At 47.0% G+C, this 18237-nt stretch overlaps 2 protein-coding genes across 2 annotated transcripts in view; one reads left to right on the forward strand and one right to left on the reverse strand.

The window, feature by feature from the left end:
• Nucleotides 1-4545, reverse strand: part of Ipmk (inositol polyphosphate multikinase) — a 36654-nt gene extending 32109 nt beyond the window's left edge. The window contains exon 1 of the mRNA XM_052744728.1: nt 2980-4545. Coding sequence (XP_052600688.1) covers nt 2980-3118 — 139 coding nt within the window. The 5' untranslated portion in view covers nt 3119-4545. The remainder of the gene's footprint in view (nt 1-2979) is intronic.
• A 154-nt stretch (nt 4546-4699) lies between these two features.
• Nucleotides 4700-18143, forward strand: Cisd1 (CDGSH iron sulfur domain 1). The gene is made up of 3 exons (XM_052744731.1): nt 4700-4841; nt 13383-13588; nt 17458-18143. Exons 1-3 carry the CDS (start codon nt 4811-4813, stop codon nt 17545-17547), a joined length of 327 nt encoding a protein of 108 aa, XP_052600691.1. The 5' UTR covers nt 4700-4810; the 3' UTR covers nt 17548-18143.
• Nucleotides 18144-18237: the final 94 nt, after the last annotated feature.

Here is an 18237-nt window from a genome sequence, read left to right on the forward strand (position 1 = left end):
TTTTCATTGTTTTAAAAATTAATTAAATCAACAGTTCTTTTATTTTTGGAGATAAGATCAATCCTAAAATGAAAACTCCAGTTCCATAGGGAGAGTGACAGCAGTTAAAAATGATAACAAATACAAGTCGGGTGTCGGTGGTGCACGCCTTTAATGTCAGCTCTCGGGAGGCAGAGCCAGGCGGATCTCTGTGAGTTCGAGGCCAGCCTGGGCTACAGAGCGAGATCCAGGACAGGCACCAAAACTACACAGAGAAACCCTGTTTTGAAAAACATATATATATATATATATATATATATATATATATATATATATATATATCACAAATACAAACAGCCACAGTGTCTTCAAAAGCTTATCAAGAGCTAAGGAAGTGCAGAGTAGGGTCTAAGCCAGAAGTTCTCAACCTGTGAGTCGAAAGACCTCTCAAACAGGGGTCAGCTAAGACGGATGTTTACATTACGATTCACAATGGTAGCAAAACTGCAGTTACGAAGTAGCAACAGAAGTTATTTTATGGTTGGGGGTGTCACCACGTATGAAAGGGTCTCAGCATTAGGAAGGTTGAGAACCACTGGTCTCAACAATGTGACCTCCCTGTGACAGTGGAGGAATACTAAACAGCTGAACTTCGAACTGCTGACTCCCTTGCTATCTCTATTTATGATCAGGGAAGATGATGGCCAGCTCGGTCTACAGGGTAAATATCTGAGAACTCAGAGCAACAAACAGCAGACTGCAGGCATAACATGAAGAATTTGATCTCTGGGAGTCAAAAGAATCTAGTGAAACTGGGGGGGAAAAAACAAAACTGAATACTAAAATTGGGGACTACCTTCTTTGCAATCTAAAATTATTCTTTCGATTAGGCAGTTTGGCTGAGAAACTAGCTCTCTCTGCACTGTTTGTAATACAGTCACATTCAAGGCACTTGGTTGTTTTGTTTTTGTTTTTCAAGACAGGGTTTCTCTGTGGATCTCACTCTGTAGACCAGGCTTGGCCTCGAACTCACAGAGATCCACCTGGCTCTGCCTCCCGAGTGCTGGGATTAAAGGCATGCGCCACTGCCACCCGGCCAGTGTTTGGAATCCATCACCAATGAGTCTAAGGAGGTCGCTGGTATCATAAGCTAGTCTGAAGTGCCAATCACAGGTGATTTTTATTTGGGTCTGTTCTCCTCTGCAAAGAAGCAGCTCTCCAGGACCCCCGGGGAAACAATCACTTTCTTAACACCTTTAGATTATAGGAATCCTATCTTTCGGGGCAAGCTGACTCCAGACACGATGCATAGGAGGAAATATCTTAGCCAAGAACCTCAAGTTCCCTAACTCTGACGTAGTCTTTCAACATTTCCTGAACGTAGCTGAGCTCCAGTCTGTGTGTGTTTTTCACGGCCAAAATATATGGTGGGTGCTGGTTTCTGATTCTAGGACACAATAGCAATGTGACTTCAGTCAGGTGTGTCACTTAACCAAGATTGTCTTAAAATGTATTACCTTAACAGGACCTGTTGGCTCATGCCTATACCCCCAGCCACTCAGGAAGATGGAAAGTTCAAGGCCTGTCTGGGCTACAGAAAGTTCCAAGTGGCACTTTGGGAACCCCTGGCCTGTCTTAAAAGAAAAACAGATAAAGGAGAGCTGGGGATGTAGGTCAGTGGTAATGCTCTTACCTAGCCTGTCTGAGGTCTTAAAAATGAATCCTCTATACCAATGAAGAAAGAAAAAGAAAATGTATTACCTTACCAGCCTAAACCTGAACCACTTTATCAGCAAAATACAAAATACGAAAACGGTTGTTCCGGGTCAGCTATCCACAAGAGTTCCAAGTCCATCTTACTCTTCCTAGATCCGCTGTGAGTAGCGGGATGAATTAGTCTCTGCCCTGGAGTAGACCCTGCGCTGTTTTATAAATCGTGAACTCACAAACTACGTGACAAACGCCAAGGAACGGTCTATAAAAATGAACAAGGAAAGAATGCATATTTTTTTTTTTTTTTTTTTTTTTTTTTTTTTTTTTTTGGTTTTTCGAGACAGGGTTTCTCTGTGTAGCTTTGCGCCTTTCCTGGAACTCACTTGGTAGCCCAGGCTGGCCTCGAACTCACAGAGATCCGCCTGGCTCTGCCTCCCGAGTGCTGGAGAATGCATATTTTATTTGTGTACTGATCTATGCAACAACCGGGCGTGTAGCCTACCCAGGAGGCAAGGTTCTGCACTGCTGAACCACGCCTCCCAGCGCAATCAAAGACACCGAGAACCCTCCTCAAGGGACAGGGAGTGATCTTGGATGAGCCAAGGCAAGTTTAAAAACATATAGCAGTTTTTTTTTTTTTTTCTTCCCCTCCAGCGATGCAGCTGCACCAAGCAGAGAAGCATCGGATTAGCATCGTATGCATTTGGGTCCCTTTTGCAATTACTACTCCCGATTATAAACAGATCTTGAGCTCCAGGGAGAATTTACTTCCCGGTCCAGAGAAGAAAACCAAGTTCCTTATTTTTACTAACAACGCCTTCTCCAATCAACACTCGCCTTCCCTGGGGCGAAGGGGCACGCCTCTCCGCACCACTAGGAGCCTGTGGCCGCGCCTGGGGGCGCCCGGCTTCCTAGCCCCGGGGACAGGGAAGGCTTGGGGCGGCGGGAGCTGGCAACTCGAGGCTAGGGACAACCAGGATCGGGAACAGCAGAGGCCGGAGACTGCCGGGTAGGGAACAGAAGAGCCTTGGACAGCTGTGATCAGGATGGGAGGCCGGGGACTGCCAGGGTGGGGACAGCTGAGACCACGATCTGGAGGCCTGGGACTGCAGGGTGGGGACAGTGGAGGCCGGTGACTGTAGGGGAGGCGACGGCGAAGTACTGAGGACCACCGAGACTGAGGACAGCGGAGGCCGAGGACTGCCGGAGCAGGGCACAGCGGAGGCCGGGGACTGCCCGGACAGGCTACAGCGGAGATTGAGGAAGGGGACCCGAGGCTGCACTCACCCACTTTGTCCTTGCCGTACATGTGGCCAGCCACCTGATGCGACAGCGGCACGCAGCCTCCGAGCAGGCGCGGCACTGGCGGGCTGTCCCCGGTGCTCCCCGGCGGCCGCAGGCGCAGCGCAGGGGGCTCGGCGGCCATCGGGGCGGCGACACTCGGCGTCAGGCGTCAGGAAGGACCGGGCGGCATCGCCTGCGCAGGCCCAGCGCGCGGACCCATACCGAGACCGCGCTGCCCGCTCCGCGGCCCGCACTCTGAACTCCGGCCGCCCGCGCCCGGGATAAGGGCGCCTGGGCTCCGCCTCTGCCCGCCCCCTGCTTGCTCCGGCCGGGACAGGACCAGTCTGAGCATGCGCAAATGCTACTCGCCTCGATCCCGCCCGGCCGTGTTGAGCATGCCCAGAGGCTACCCTACTGGATCCCCGCCAGCACCTCACGGAACATGCGCAGAAGCCACCCGCTAGACCCGTTCACCCTTCCAGGAGCACGTCCAGAAGATTGACCAGCACCGAACTGAGCAGGTTCCGAGTCTGAGCCTGCTGCCCAACAGCACTGAGCATGCTCAGAGACCCGCAGGATGGGACTGTTGTCCCACGTATCCACTGTTTGCTTCATCACCAGCACCCCAGAGCTTCCCGGGACAAGCAAGCATCCCCGGCACGTCCCGATGTGAGGTGCCCCGCTCCTGGGAGACGGCAGCAGGGCAACCTAGAGAGGTGGCTGGTGATAGGCAGACCTCCCACCACGTCCTGCCCTCCCAGATCAAAGGGACAGGAGCATCCTGAGTGAAGATGTTTCTTCTCACACCTTCCAGTTGGCACCCAGCCTGATTGTTGCCTCAAAGTATCGTGACAAGTTTATGTGTTAGAGATTGACAGTCATCCTAATTCACTTTTCTTTTTAAAGATTAACTGTATGTGTATGCCGGTGCTCAGGGAGGCCAGAGGAGTAGGGTTCCTTGGAGCTGGAATAGCAGGCGTTGTGAGCCCACCTACGTGGGTGCTGGGAATCAAACTTGGGTCCTTGTGAAAAAGCTGTATGTGCTCTTAATCTCTAAGACTCTGCGGCCTTCTCAATAGTTTTCCTAAGTGAACACTTGTTTTTTAAAGAGACGAACACTCTACTTATGTTTATTTATTCATGGCAGTGCTGGGAATTGAAGGCAGAGCGTTGTGCGTGTTGGGCAAGCACAATACCGTTGAGCAAGCACAGTACCGCTTGACCTGCCTCGCCAGCCGGAGCAAGTTGTTTTTGTTTTTGTCTTCCTCGGACTCTCTGGGTAGATGAGTGGCAAGGTCAAAGACCGAAGGTCCGGAGGCCCAATGTGGCTAGCAGAGGTTCCAGATGCAGTTCCATCAACGCCTGTGTGTCTGCACTGGCACCCTATGGCAAAGTCTGGCCTGGCGGGACCCACAGCGGAGCTGGCCCGATTTGCAGGACCCAGCCTTGAGCTGGCCACCCCTTGCGTTACCGATAGCCAAAGCGGCTATAGGGCGACAGTCCTGCGGGTACTTGTCCTAAGTCACCTGAAACGCTCACAACTGGGCCACCTGTAAAACCCGGCCTGGATAGGCTCGCCCGGCCAGCGCAGACGCAGTCACCACCTTGGCACCCAAGGCTGTCCCGCGGTTGTCAAATCCTCACCGGTCCTCCGGGTTGGGGCCGCCGCGCATGCGCGACTCTACCGGCGCGCCCTCACACGCGCTGCCCAGCTTGCCGCGGCGCCTGCGCAGTGGCTGTGAGTGGGCCCGGAGGTTGCGTCTTGCCCGGGTCTCCGCCGTCCCCCAGCGCTCGCCCGCGCGATCCTGCCACGGCCTTTCCCGCTGCCCGCACCATGGGCATCAGCAGCGACTCCTCTGTGCGAGGTGAGCCGCCCGCGGCCGGTCCCCCGCCACCCTTATCCGGACTGTCACCTTGACCTGCACAAGGGCAGGCGCAGGCCTGCCGGGAGCTCGCGGGTTTTGCCGGATGCTGGTGCCGGCCGGCATCCCGGCCCTGGACCACTTCCCCAGCCAGCCGCGATGTGCGCAACCAGGCTAGCGGGTTACAGTCCACCCCGAAAATCCTCTGTCCCTCATCCCCCCCCCCCCCGGGCACCGAGAAGTGGTGTGGGGAAACTGGCAGCTCCCTCCGACCCTGGTGTCCGGGAATGCCCATGTCGTAGATATTTTGCTGGCTTTGTGAGCCAAGGTGAAGGAAACCCAATCCGAGCGAGGTCTTCAATTTCCCAGTTTCTGACGCACCTTGCATCAGGCCACTGATGGCAGTGGTCCAAGAAACAACTGAAAGTAGCCTTCTTCCCCAAGCTTTGAAAACAGTATTTTGAAGAAATCTGGCTGAAATTTAGAGAATTTGTGAAACTTGACTAGTGTTAAGGTGATAAACTGTTCAAATTGACCACAAGCTGTGCGATATTCGTGATAAACTCTGCCCAGGTATAAAATGCCACACCCTAGGGTTTGGTTACCTCAACCTTAGTTGAGTAAAGGTAAAAGTTAATTACGATGAGCCCCATTGATTCATTCAGCAAATACTGATTATCTATAGTGCTCAATTCTGTAACCATTCCTAACTTAGACCTCAATTTTGTAGTAGTTAGGTTCTATATCCTGGAAGGTTCTACCGTATGTCAATGAAACTGACTTGGCAGGTAAGAGGGAGAAAAACCTTTATTTTTATTTTTTTTTAACATTTATTTGTGTGAGCGTCCCGGGTGCCATGGCTCATGTGGAAGTAAGAGAAGAACTTGTAAGGAGTTGATTCTCTCCCACCATGTGAGTCCCAGGGATCAAACTCAGGTCATCAGGCTTGGCAGCAGGCACCTTTCCCCACCGAGCCATCATGCCAATGACCGAACATTTTAAAGTTCCTAAAGACAATTCTTTTGCAAAATTTACTCCAAAGGGTAGCCATCTTGGGACTCCTTTAAATACATGCACTTTGGTGAGTTTAAATTTTCTTTATGGTTTTTAAAATCTGGGGGGTTTGTTTTGTTTGCTGTTGGGTGTTTGTTTGGTTTTGGTTTTTTTGTTTTGTTTTGTTTTGAGACATAGTCTTTCTTTGTAGCCCAGGCTAGTCTTGAACTCAAAATCTTCCTGTATCAACCTCTCCACTGCTGAGACTGTAGGCCTGTGCCACCACACCTGAAAAAACAATGTTCTTGGCAATAAGACTGTTGCACAAAATAAAATACTCATGTGATTTGTGGTGCAGTTGTTTTAATTTTGTAGGAACACTGTTGCACATGCGTGAGGTGAGCCAAGAGATTGCAAAATATGTTTTTGTTTGAAATCTGGGATCATATTGTAGAAGCGGATACTAGACCATGATTTAGATAGTGTGCTGTTGAAAAGGAAGGTGAACCCCAAGGACTTGTCACCATTTGCAGGCTGGTCTTTCCTGCAGTCAAAAGATAAGGTTTTGGTTTTGTTTCATTTGTGGGCACAAGGAAGCTCAGAGGTGACTCTTCATTAGTTTATCATTATCTTCGGAATATGAAACCTCATGGTGAAACCCCTAGTTAGCTTCAACTTGAAGTACTCGCCTTTGTTATGTGGGGTAACTTTTTTAAAAATAGGAATGACAGAGAGATCATTGTGAAGACCATGGGGAGAGTCCCAAAGGCTTTGCAAGCTTCCTCTACGAGCTCCTTCCCCCTCAAAGATGGCATGTAGATTGCCTTGGAAATAAATCCCCCCCCCCTTTTAAGATTTATTTACTTTATGTACGAGTGTTTTGGCTGTTTGTATTTTGGTATATGGTGTGCGTGAGGTGCCCATGAAGGCCAGAAGAGGGTGTCAGTCAATTACCCTGGAACTGGTGTTCCAGGCACATGGGTGCTGGGGATGGAGCCCTGCTTCTCTGGAAAAACAGCCCTATCCTCTCAACTTCTGAACCATCTCTCCAGCCCTTGCAATATACCTTCTAATGTTGACTTCTTGTATCTTGTAAAACTGTTGTGGTTTGTTTTTTTGTTTGTTTGTTTGTTTGTTTTTTATAGAGTTGTGTGTAACTCAGACTGACTTCTAACTTGCTATAATAGCAGAAGATCACTTTGAACTCCTGATCCTTCTGCCTCTACCTCTTGGGTGCTGGGATTGTAGGTATGCAATATCACACCCAGTTTATTTGGTACTGTGGGTTTTATGCAGGGCTTTGTAGAACAAAGCAAGCAGTGTACCAGTTGAGCCACACCTTGGACCCTCATGCCTCCTGGTATTTAGTTGAAAAATAAAATACTGATTTACAACCAGGAGTGGTTGCAAATACCTGGTATCCCAGCCCTCTGGAGAATCAAGAGTTGGAGGCCAGCTTGGGCTATGTAACATGACTATCTCAAGAAAAAAAAAAATTAAGTCGGGGGGGATGTCTATGCTTTCAGAATTCTTTACGTTGAGGATGGAAAGCCTGTGGTCCAGAGGGAAGGTGGTTAATAAAACTAAGTGGGTATCAAACCAGGGCTGGAGTTAGAGAGGGGCAATGCAGAAATGTGATGGAACTTGAGACCCTCCCCATAGTCAGTGTGAGATAGTTTGGGCAAGTACCAGCGAGCTCATTATGGTTTCTGGAAAGTGGCCTTCGATGCCCATGTATGCGATCTCATGATTCTTCCTCTTGCCCAATAGATGGCCTTTCTGAACTCCTCCAGGTCTTAATGCCTCTACACCTCACAGAACCCGCTGTCGTCCTTCACCCTTCCATTCCCACAAGGCTGACTGACTAAAGAAAGTCATTCTCTCCCGGCTCTGTGCTATCTCGTTGCCAATGCTTGTTTCTATTTGTTTTGTTTGTTTGTTTCTTTGAGTCAGCGTCTCTCTATATTAACCCTGGCTGGCCTGGAACTCCCTATGTAGAATAAGCTGGCCTCAAACTCACAGAGGTCTGCTGCTGAGCAGAGCAGAGGTCAGAGGACAGCTCTATAGTGTCTTCTTCAGTCTTGTGGGTTACATGGACAGAATTCAGGTCACTTTTCCAGCAAGTGCCTTGACTCACGGAGCTAGCCTACCAGCCTCTTAAATCAAAATTCTTGTTTAATAAATTACTTACTTTGTATGAGTTCGAGGGGAGGGGGTCAAGGGTCACAGCACTTGGGTGAAGGTCAGAGGACAACGTATGCGTTATTCTCTCCTCCCACAGTGTGGGTCAGGAATGAAACTCAGGTAGACAGACTTGGCAGCAGGCACCTGTATCCTCTGAGCCCTTCTGCCAGCTCTATGCCTTGCCCTGCTTTCTCTTGTACATTTTCTTACTTGGTCCTGTCCACAGGGTGTAAAGAGGGATTTATGTGTTTTCATGTGCTATGTTGTCCACCACAAGCCCGGGTCATCACAAGCACATAACCAATGCTGGCCCGTCTGTTAGACCCTTTATTTATATCCTTACTTTCTGCAGAGTCCTTTATATTTTTCCAGTTCATTCTATCACAGTATATTAATTCAGTAAGTTTCCTGAGTTTTGGAAAGTTTTTTTTTTTCATTTTATTTATTTATTTATTTATTTTTCTATTATCAGCTTGATACAGTACAAATTCTTATCCTAATAGTGAAATGAATAATACCAAAACTTATTATAAGCCACAGTCATCCTAGGGCTCTGCTTTGTAGCCTCCCTGGTTCTGTGGGTTGCAGTCTGATTGTTCTTTACTTTATATCTAGTATCCACTTATGAGTGAGTACATACCATGTTTGTCCTTCTGGGTTTGGGTTACCTTAGTCAGGATGATATTTTCTAGTTCTATGAGTTTTGGAAAGTTATTTAAAGGATTTTTTTTTTCTGCAAAAGAATGTACAGGTCACACCAAGAAAATAGTTAGCAGATAGTGAGCAGTGGGATTCCGAGCTGGAGCTGAAATAAGAGCTGTTGTCTTTGGTGGATGTTTTCTGGAGTGGGAAAGAGTAACCCTGTGCATCCCTATGGGTGCCTGAGGTGCCCCTGACTGACTGATGCTTTTTGTTTTCTGAGTCTGATAAGTAGATCTCAGGTCTAAACATAGGTCTAGAAAAAGCCATCTGGTATAAGAACACTGAGGCCATGGAAGGACAGATGAAAAATCAAGGTGAATTGCTCATCCATCACTGTATAGTGCTCCCTTGATGTTGACGCCGCATGTACCAAATCTTGAGGGAAAAACACAGCACTCACGGAAGGTTTGGTTTCAGCACAGTGCCCCTCCCCCTCTCCTGACCCACGCACATTCCGGTTCTGTGGCAGTTGGTGGTAGTGGGTAGGTGAAGGTCCTTTGGGCAGAAACTAGTCCGAAGGAAAAGAAGGGTGAGATTTCTAAGTCAAAGCAAATTAACCCTCCCAGTAAGGCATATCTGAGGATCAGTCATAAAGAGGGCTGTGGGTTTAGGAGCACGTCCAAGAGAAACCAGAGGCTATAAAGCAGACCCGAGGCAGCATGAGGAAGCGGAGGTCGTGTTGTCCTGTTGCCTGGCTCTAATCTTCCTTTAATGGTGTTGATGTAGAAGAAAACAGGTTTGATGGATCTACAGGAACAGCCCACCCTTACGAACTGTATCTAGCAAAGGGAAGAGCATTGCCCTGGAGGAGGCAGGAAAGGGCTCACGGTCTGAAAGGAGGCAGCAGAGTCCTGTGTTGTCTCTGCAGTTGTGAGTGAACTTAAGGCCAGCCCTGCCATGCCCTGAGTGTGAAGAGGTACCCCAACAGGCACTCAGCCTCGAATGGCAGATGAGGGACTCCAGCCTGACAGTTACTAATTCTGAGACAGGCTTCTGCCCTGCTCTGAGTGTTCTTGGGTTGTGTTATTTGCTTACTCTCTGATTCTTCCTCCTCCAGGTTGGCATTTGAATCGTTTTTATCTATCTCTCTACTTCCCTTTTCCTTCTTTGCCCTGGAGTTGCCAGAGGTGTTTGCCACTCTTGGCCAGAAAAAAAACTGATTGAGGAGGCTTCAGTAATGGAGTGATAAAGTAGCAACATTTTTCTTCTGTCTGGAAAGTAGCAATCTGTCCCTGATGAGATTAGAAATTAGAATTTGGGAAGAAGGAAGAATAGAATTTTTCCCTCTAAGGCCTGATGCAGCTCTGTGAGTCTAAAGCAATCACTGGAAGTGACGCTCTTTCTCTAGCATATGATACTGTGACACTTGTCGGGGCAGTCAGTGCCCATGCTGGCCATTTGGTCACAGAGCCTGTGTGTTGAGTCCCATGGGACAGACACCCTCGGGTACCTAGGGTGTGCGTCAGCTGCGACGTCTATGGTGTGGCTGCTTTTCTGTGCCCGTTCCGCTTTCATTTCTTCCCTGGTCAAAAAATTCTGGAGAAGGTAAAAGTTTATTTGGGGTTTGTTTTCTAATGTCATCCTATATATTACTATGGTAACAGGAAAAAAGAGACTGGAGGAATGTTTCATACCTTGAACCAAATTAATGCCAGCCGGTTGTTCTACGAATCTCAGGACATTTGAAGTTTGTGGGGATCATTAAAATAAGTATAAAAAGCTTCTCAGGAGATGGAGCCTGAACTCCATTACAGCAAATAGGTATCAGGGGTGGGGTCATTTACCTGCAAAATTAAATTCCTGCAAAAAAAAAGAACTAAGATCACAATATTCAAGGAGCTGTGTTAACCTAATTTAGAAGAGGATTTTAACTGCCTTTTGAGTTCCTAGTACATGTCAACAGACACTGTGAAATTGAGGTTTTCAGCTTTTGAGACAGGGTCCAATCTTAATTTAGAAGAGATGTTGTAACTGCCTTTTGAGTTCCTAGTACATGTCAGCAGACACTGAAATTGAGGTTTTCGTCTTTTGAGATGGGGTCCAATGTCTAGCTAAGGTTGACCTCAGACTCTTCCATCTGAATTGTGAGTGGCTTCACATTGGGTATAGCTACCTGCAGCTCCTTCCTGAGCTATTCATCAAAGGGGACGGGAGTCCAGCCAATTGAAATAAATTTCAGCCCCACTTGAACACTGAAGTTCAAGAGACATTTACACAAAATGCGTAGTTACAAAACATTCTGAAGGGCTGGAGATGCATCACAGAGGCAGAACATTTGCCTAGAATACTGGAAGCCTTAGGTCCGTTCCCAGTACTGTAAAAAGAGAAAAATTCCTGAGGAGGTCAAAGGTTTGAAGTTGTCAGGTGACCACTGGTCAGGTGGCACCTGGGAATAGCAGAATACCAGTTAATGTTTATTCTAGGTGCCCTAGCAAGAAGAAATGGAAATGACCTGGGATGGAAACCAATCTAAATTGGTTTCTACAGAGAAAAATGCTACTGTAGTTGGAAATAGAGTCCATGATCCATAGAATGTGCCCATTAGAAACATTGGATGGAGGCTGTTAAATAAATGAGAAGACCAAGATGAAAGGAGTAGGGGTGGGTGTGGGGGCTCCTGTACGTGAAGCTGTTAGGACTGAGCTCCAGCACGCCCTTAATCCCAGAATCTGGGAGGCAGAGGCAGGTGGATCTGTGAGTTTGAGGCCAACCTGGTCTACAGAGTGAGTTCCAGGACAGCCAAGGCTGCGCAGAGAAACCTTGTCTTGGAAAAAAAAAAAAGAAGAAAGAAAGAAAAAAGGATTGAGCTCCAGTTTTGGTCTGTGTAGACGCCATCAGATCTGTCCCACAGTGAGACAGGAGGATAGAAGCATCCTGGGGTCCACTGTGCCCATGGGATTGTGTTTGGCAATAAAAATGTTTTTGTACTTATCTCCCTAGGGCTTTATTTGATAGTCTGGGAACTCATTTCAGACACTGAAGACCTGACTGAGGAAGTGCTAGGAAGCAGCCCAGTGTGTTTATCCTGACCCCGATCGACTTCTTCCTGCAACCCCTCCATGCTGGGACTAGACAACTCTCTTCTGAGGCTAAGGGCAACCAGATAATGCTGAACCTGGCTTCTGCCATCACTGCCTGGAGCCGAGGTGGCTGCTAAGCACTTGAGTTTCTAAGGAGTCCTTGGATGCAGAAGGAATAAATACATGGCCTGTTAGTCCAACAGCTTTTTATTATTATTGGGAAGTAGAATAACATTTTGCTTAAAATGAAATTTTAGGAAATTCAGAAAGAAAATAGAAATGAAGAATTTATTGAATGTTTCATATGAGACTATTACAGTCTGCTTTGTATTTTAGTGAGAAAGCAATTTGTAGATTTTGGTAGCCTTTGAATAACTTCAGACCTAGAACCAACCCTGCCAGGCAGATCCTGGGGATGCTCAGTGATTAGGGGGGCGGGGCAGGGTTTACAGGTCTCTCTTTGTCTTGTCCAGATCTGGTTCTATTTGTGTTAATGTGGAGGTGCACTGGGTTTTGATAAATTAAAGCATTTCAAAGCCACTGCGGGATTTTGCTCTTTAAGTGAACTCCTTTTGCTAATGAATGCCATCACTCCTGGTCTTTCTGTTTTGTTTATAACCTGAATCTTATTTTTCAGATTTTGTTTTCTTCTTTAAGCAGTAGGTATTTGCAGGTACAGGTGCTACTGAAAATGTTGATGAGCACTTGAAAGATTATCAAGCTTTGCTTTCCCTTTTCTGTCTTAGAGAAGGGAAAATAACCGTTGCTTTTCCCTCTGTTATATTAACCTAGCTGTCCACTCAGTAGTAAAATCACATCTGCATTAGGGAGGGTGGTGGAAAGCCTTGAGAAAAGAACTCTACACCACTGTGTTTGGGTCATTTAGTAACACTGAAAATCGTTATCCTTCAGTGGGTGGGGACCCAGGAAAAGCCATCACCGTCGCCTACAGAGCCTCACCGTTCTTAGAATTTCTGCATACACTTTGCCCAATCACTTCTACTTTGAAAGCCAGACCTAAACATCCAGGAGTTGGTGGTGCTTGACTAGCGTGCCAGAAGCCTGGGTGTGGGGGCACAAGACAGTTAGCACAACACCGAGTGTGGAGGCAGGAGGATCAAGGTCTTAGATCTCAGCTATAGGAGACTCAGGGAAGGAAGGAGGGCGAAGGAAAAATGGAGGGAGGGAAGAAGGCCCATGAGTTGCCTTCAGTTTTGTTTGGCCTAGACCACCTGTCCAAACAAAAGGCGTGATGTTGTGGAATATTACTTTAAGGTGTGTTACATATTTTTTCTACCGCTTTTGTTAACAATACAAAAACATGTTACATTGTTTGATTAAATAAAATTAACCTGTGGTCAAAAAAAAAAAGAAAAAGAAAAAGAAAATCGTTATCAGACTGGCAGGGTGGCTTCAGCAGGTACAGGTGCTTTCTACCATGCCTGTAAACTGAGTTCGATTCCCGGACCCACGCGATGGAGGGGGAGAACCAGCTCCCAGAAGTTGCCCTCTGACCTCAGCGTGTACTCTGAGCACATGCCACCTACCCGTAAATAAGACATGGATGTGATTTTAAAAATTATGCTTGTCAGGCTTCGGGAGCTCTACTGCCTCTCACGGTCCCTCCCTCCCCTGTCTGTTGCAGTTGAGTGGATTGCAGCCGTGACGTTTGCTGCTGGGACAGCTGCCCTCGGTTACCTGGCTTACAAAAAGTTCTACGTTAAAGATACTCGTTCCAAAGGTATGGTGAACCTTCACGTCCAGAAAGACAACCCCAAGGTGGTGCACGCCTTCGACATGGAGGACCTGGGAGATAAGGCTGTGTACTGCCGCTGCTGGAGGTCCAAAAAGGTGAGTGCGGCGCCCGTGTGCCCGTGTGCCAGGCTGGTGGAGAGCCCTGTTCCGCCATGCTTCTGTGGGGTCTGGTCCTCCTTGGTTTTCACACACTGCTTTCTGTTCATCAGAGACAGGCTCTGGCCAGGGAGCTCAGACTAGCCTCAGACTTGCCATCCTGCTGCCTCTGTCTCAAGTGCTGGGATTGCAGGCTTGCCTCAGCACACACAGCTCTCCATACTCCTGCGGAATATGTTTTCTCAAATATACAGCTGCCATGCAGTGAAATTACATCATACCCTCAAGGAATTAAACTGAGTTAACCATCAAAAAACCCCAAGATGAAGGAAAAATGTCTTCGATTTTCTCTCGGGAATTCTTCCCCAAGGGGATCTCGGGAGGAAATTCCACCGCCTAAGTGCAATGAGAAACTGAGTGAGCGAAGTGTGTGTGAGAGACAGGATCTTGCTGGGTAGTCTGTGAAGCTGCAGAGGCTCCTTGGAGCCAGGCTACACTGGTGCCTGTCTTCCTGTTTTGGATTATAGGTGTGTAGCACCTCACCTGGCTTAGATTTCTTACTGGTAATATCTATCCTAAGCCTTCTTTTAGCTGCAGTTCCTGTAATTAAATACCTGGCTGTATTGAATCCATTGAAACCCACTTGATGTGATGAGAATTATATTCTGTCAGATGGAAATGACACCTGCAGGCTCTAGACATGGACAGGGTGATGCACTGGGTGACTTCAGAATTCCGGGTGTCGTGAGAGGCCCAAAATGCTAACACTGGATGTGCTGCTGTTCATATTCGTGGAAAATGGTACAGTGGCCGGGCGGTGGTGGCACACACCTTTAATCCCAGCACTCAGGAGGCAGAGGCAGGCAGATCTCTGTGAGTTCAAGGCCAGCCTGAAGTTCCAAAGCTTAATTTCCAAGGCCGTGGCATGCTGAGCTGGGAGTGTAGGCAGTGGGGAGTACCAGAAGCCATGAGTTTGGTCCCTAGATCTAAAAAAAAAAAAAAAAAACCACATAATTTAAAGTACTATTTTCTGAAATTGCAGTCTGTTAGAGGCTTACTACAGTGGGGAATGCTATCACGAATCTTGTCATAAACATGGAAGGGGCTGTGTAAGACCTAGTAGAAAGTGTGTTTGGGGGAATATTTTATTTTATTATTTTTTTAGTTTTTAATACCATCTTTGTGCGTGCATGCCTGTGTATGTGCATGTGTGCATGTGTATGTGTTGGTATAGTCACATGAGCTCAAACACCTGCAGAGGCCAGAGGCATCAGACCCGCCCCTGGAGCTTGAGTTACAGGCAGTTATAAGGTGCCCAAGAGTGCTGGGAGCTGGGATTCAAACTTGGGCTTCTACAGGAGCAGAACACACACACACTCTCTTAACAGCTGAGCCCTTTCTCCAGCCCTGTTGGGGCTGGAGGGGGTGTGTGTGTACATATTTTAGTTAGCATGCTAAGAAATGGCCTTCACTGTACCATTTTCATAAATATATATATCGTCATACTTTGCCACCGCCTCCCTGTTCCCCCTACCCTCCTCCTTGTCACCTCTTACTGGTGCCATTTCTAATCCCTAAGAATGCCCCTTTCAGCTCTCATGTCGTGTGCATACTGGTACCCTCTCCTGCTCCTCCTGCCTTCATCCCCATCACAGTCCCGAGGAACTATGTTTCAGTAAGCACTTCTAGTAGCTTGGTGTTGTGTGGTCCAGTAAACACAGATTAAGAGATGGCACTGTGTCCCACGATGGCCTGGTGTGAACATGGAATGTGAACAGTAGGTGCTCCTGGAGCTACTAGGACATAATCTCTTGGTGCTCTGTAGTCTAGACTTGTTTTAAAAGGTGTCCCTACATAGGCTCCATTCTTACTGTTCACTAAATCTTAGGAAGCAAAAATGGAGACTTTCCCCCAGTCACAGAAGCTCTTCAGTCAGTGATGTTACATGTAAATTCCCAAAACTGCTCACTGCGTACCCCTGCTCCCATACCAACATTGGTGTCCCAGGTGAGCCCTGTCTCTGTAATTCAGGTGCATTAATAAATGGGAGTGCTTATGCTGTGGGCTAAATTGTCTGAGAGTTTGACTGCCTCTAGAAAGTGGAAGGCATGTGCGTAAGCATATGCAAGTATTAGCAGTGCTTTCTCAAAATGTACAAGAAAGCAGTCATGAGGAAAGGGGGTGGGTGAAGACTCGGGCCCTCCAGGGATGAGTCCGTGAGGAGAACCAGTGTGAAAACTTTGCCTCATGGTTTGGGCCATGGGTCTTTCAGATGTAACTTACAGTAGGATGCTGGCTGAATGGAGAGAAATGAACAAGATCAGTGAAAAACAGTGACTTTTTAAAAAGACTTCTTTTTATTAGCTTTAATTATATGTATGTGCATGCGTACGGGTACCCACAGAGTTGGGTCCCCCTGGAACTAGAGTTATAGGCAGTTGTGAACTACCTGACATGGGTACTGGGAACCAAACTCAGGTCCTCTGGAAGAGCAGCACACACTTAGCCACCGATGTCTCTCCGGCCCTGGCAGGGACTAGTCAGGGAGACTGGGGAGGAAACTACAGCATCTTAGCCTGTGGTTTAAAGGGAGCACTCTTTAACAGAAACAAGGAATTCAGTTTGAAAAGCTAATGTTTCCCCAACAGTGCTAAAGAGTTGAGTTGCAAAGAGTGGGTTTGAGGTGAGGGTTGAGAGGAAATGTGCGGCAGCAGTGGTCCTGACTGAGGGGCACAGTGGCAGCGGAGGCCAGCAGAACTGGTGAGTCAAGGCGACACAGTAAGAATCGGAGATGAAATCTCAAAGGATGTTCCGCGTTTGGACAGCACAGAGTCAGATAGGACAGGCCCTGGGGGAGAAGTAAAGATAGAGCGGCCGAGTGGGAAGGAGAATTTTCCTGGCTTTGGTGCTGAGCTGGCCTGTCAGCACGGCCAGGTGAGTGGGTGATGATGATAGCAAGACTCTTAGATTAAGCAATTAGCAGCTGACCCACAGAAGCTCAAAGTGGTAGCACTTGTTTTGGGGGAACATAGGCTTTCACCGACTTGGACACAGAGTTTTAATTATTCTGTTGAAATGGCAGCAAAAGGTCAGCTTGTCCCTCTACCACCAGACACAAAAATGTCACTAATTCCTATGACGTGGAATTAGTAAAAATGAATGAACATTGGAAATTTATAAGCACATCTCCAGAAGAAAATGTCTCCATGGACCCTTCAAAATGAGCTGCATTAGAGGCGGAAGTTCTAGAGGCTCAGGGGCGAGCAAAATGGAGAAACTGGAGCCAAGATTGCTGCAAAGATGTTGACATAGGGTCCTAAGCAAAGTGATTTTTCTTTTGTTTTTTTGAGACAGGATCTCATGCAGCCTAGGCTGGCCTCGAACTCTTGATCCTTCTGCTTCTCAAGTATTGGCATTACAGGTGTACACCACTACACACAAGTACAAATTGATTTTAATGAAATAAACTTGAACTCTTACAAGTAGAACTATGGGCATAATTGTGGGTAGAGTGCCTGCCTAGTATGCACAAAACCCAGGATTCAGCTCTCAGCACACATCTCTCTTTTTTTTTTTTTTTTTTTTTTTTTTTGCCTATTTACAAATAGGCAAAAGGCATAGGTCACTAGAACGGTAGCCAGTAGGTACTCACAGCTAAAGTCTTCAGCGTGCAACACCAGATGTCAGGACGTTGGGGTAGTGATCTGGATTTTATCCTCCTGTCCATTTCTCCCTCCTGCTCAATGAAGTACCTTTGCTAGCCAAGAACAGTAGAAGCTGGGAGGTGTGGGAATCTGGCATCCATACCCCTCTGCCGAGCACAGACTGATGTGGGGATTAGACATTTTACAGTCTTTCTCTCTTCCTAGTTTCCGTTCTGTGATGGGGCTCACATAAAACATAACGAAGAGACTGGAGACAACGTGGGACCTCTGATCATCAAGAAAAAAGAAACTTAATGGACAGTTTCAATGCTGCACTCCAGAGTGTTGTGATGTCACCTGATCATTTAATTAGAATGAATGAATGAGACACTCACTCTGTCTGATTGGCCTCCCTGGGTTCTAGATGTGGTTGATACCTCGCGAATCGCAGCTTTCACATTCATGGCATTAGCCTTGCTATTGGAATATCGTGGTGCACATTTGTTGATAGAAGAAGGAGATAAAAAAAAGAAAGGCTAAACCAACCTCATGATATATGGGTTATTTTGGTCTTATAAGGATCGTTCCTTTAAAATAATGGTCTTAGAATATAGTTGTATCTTGAGGTTAACGTATTAAATTATTCTCAAAATCATGTACATTGTAAGTTTAAAGGAAAATCACCTTTTCTTATTTCTTAGTTACCTTGGAAATTAATAGAGTGTGATGCAGTTGCATTGATTTCTTACAGCATAGGAGAAACCTGCCATGACCTTGACTGTCTTGTAGCCAAGGTGATGACATGGATTCAGCTTGTGTGTTCTAATGTTTTCAGTCAGAATTAACTGAATGTTCTTCTCCTTAAAGTCGCCCAGGTCAACAATAAAGGGGCAACAACTTCCTTGTGTTCATCGCTGTGGATATTTGATTGATCCACCAATAGCAGAAATCTAGACTCCAGTGATGTCGGCCAAGTAGTCACAAAGAATGTTGGGGCAATGGCTC

This window comes from Peromyscus californicus, unplaced genomic scaffold (genome assembly GCF_007827085.1).
Source record: "Peromyscus californicus insignis strain IS unplaced genomic scaffold, ASM782708v3 Scaffold_19__1_contigs__length_69161282, whole genome shotgun sequence".
Lineage (NCBI taxonomy): Eukaryota > Metazoa > Chordata > Mammalia > Rodentia > Cricetidae > Peromyscus > Peromyscus californicus.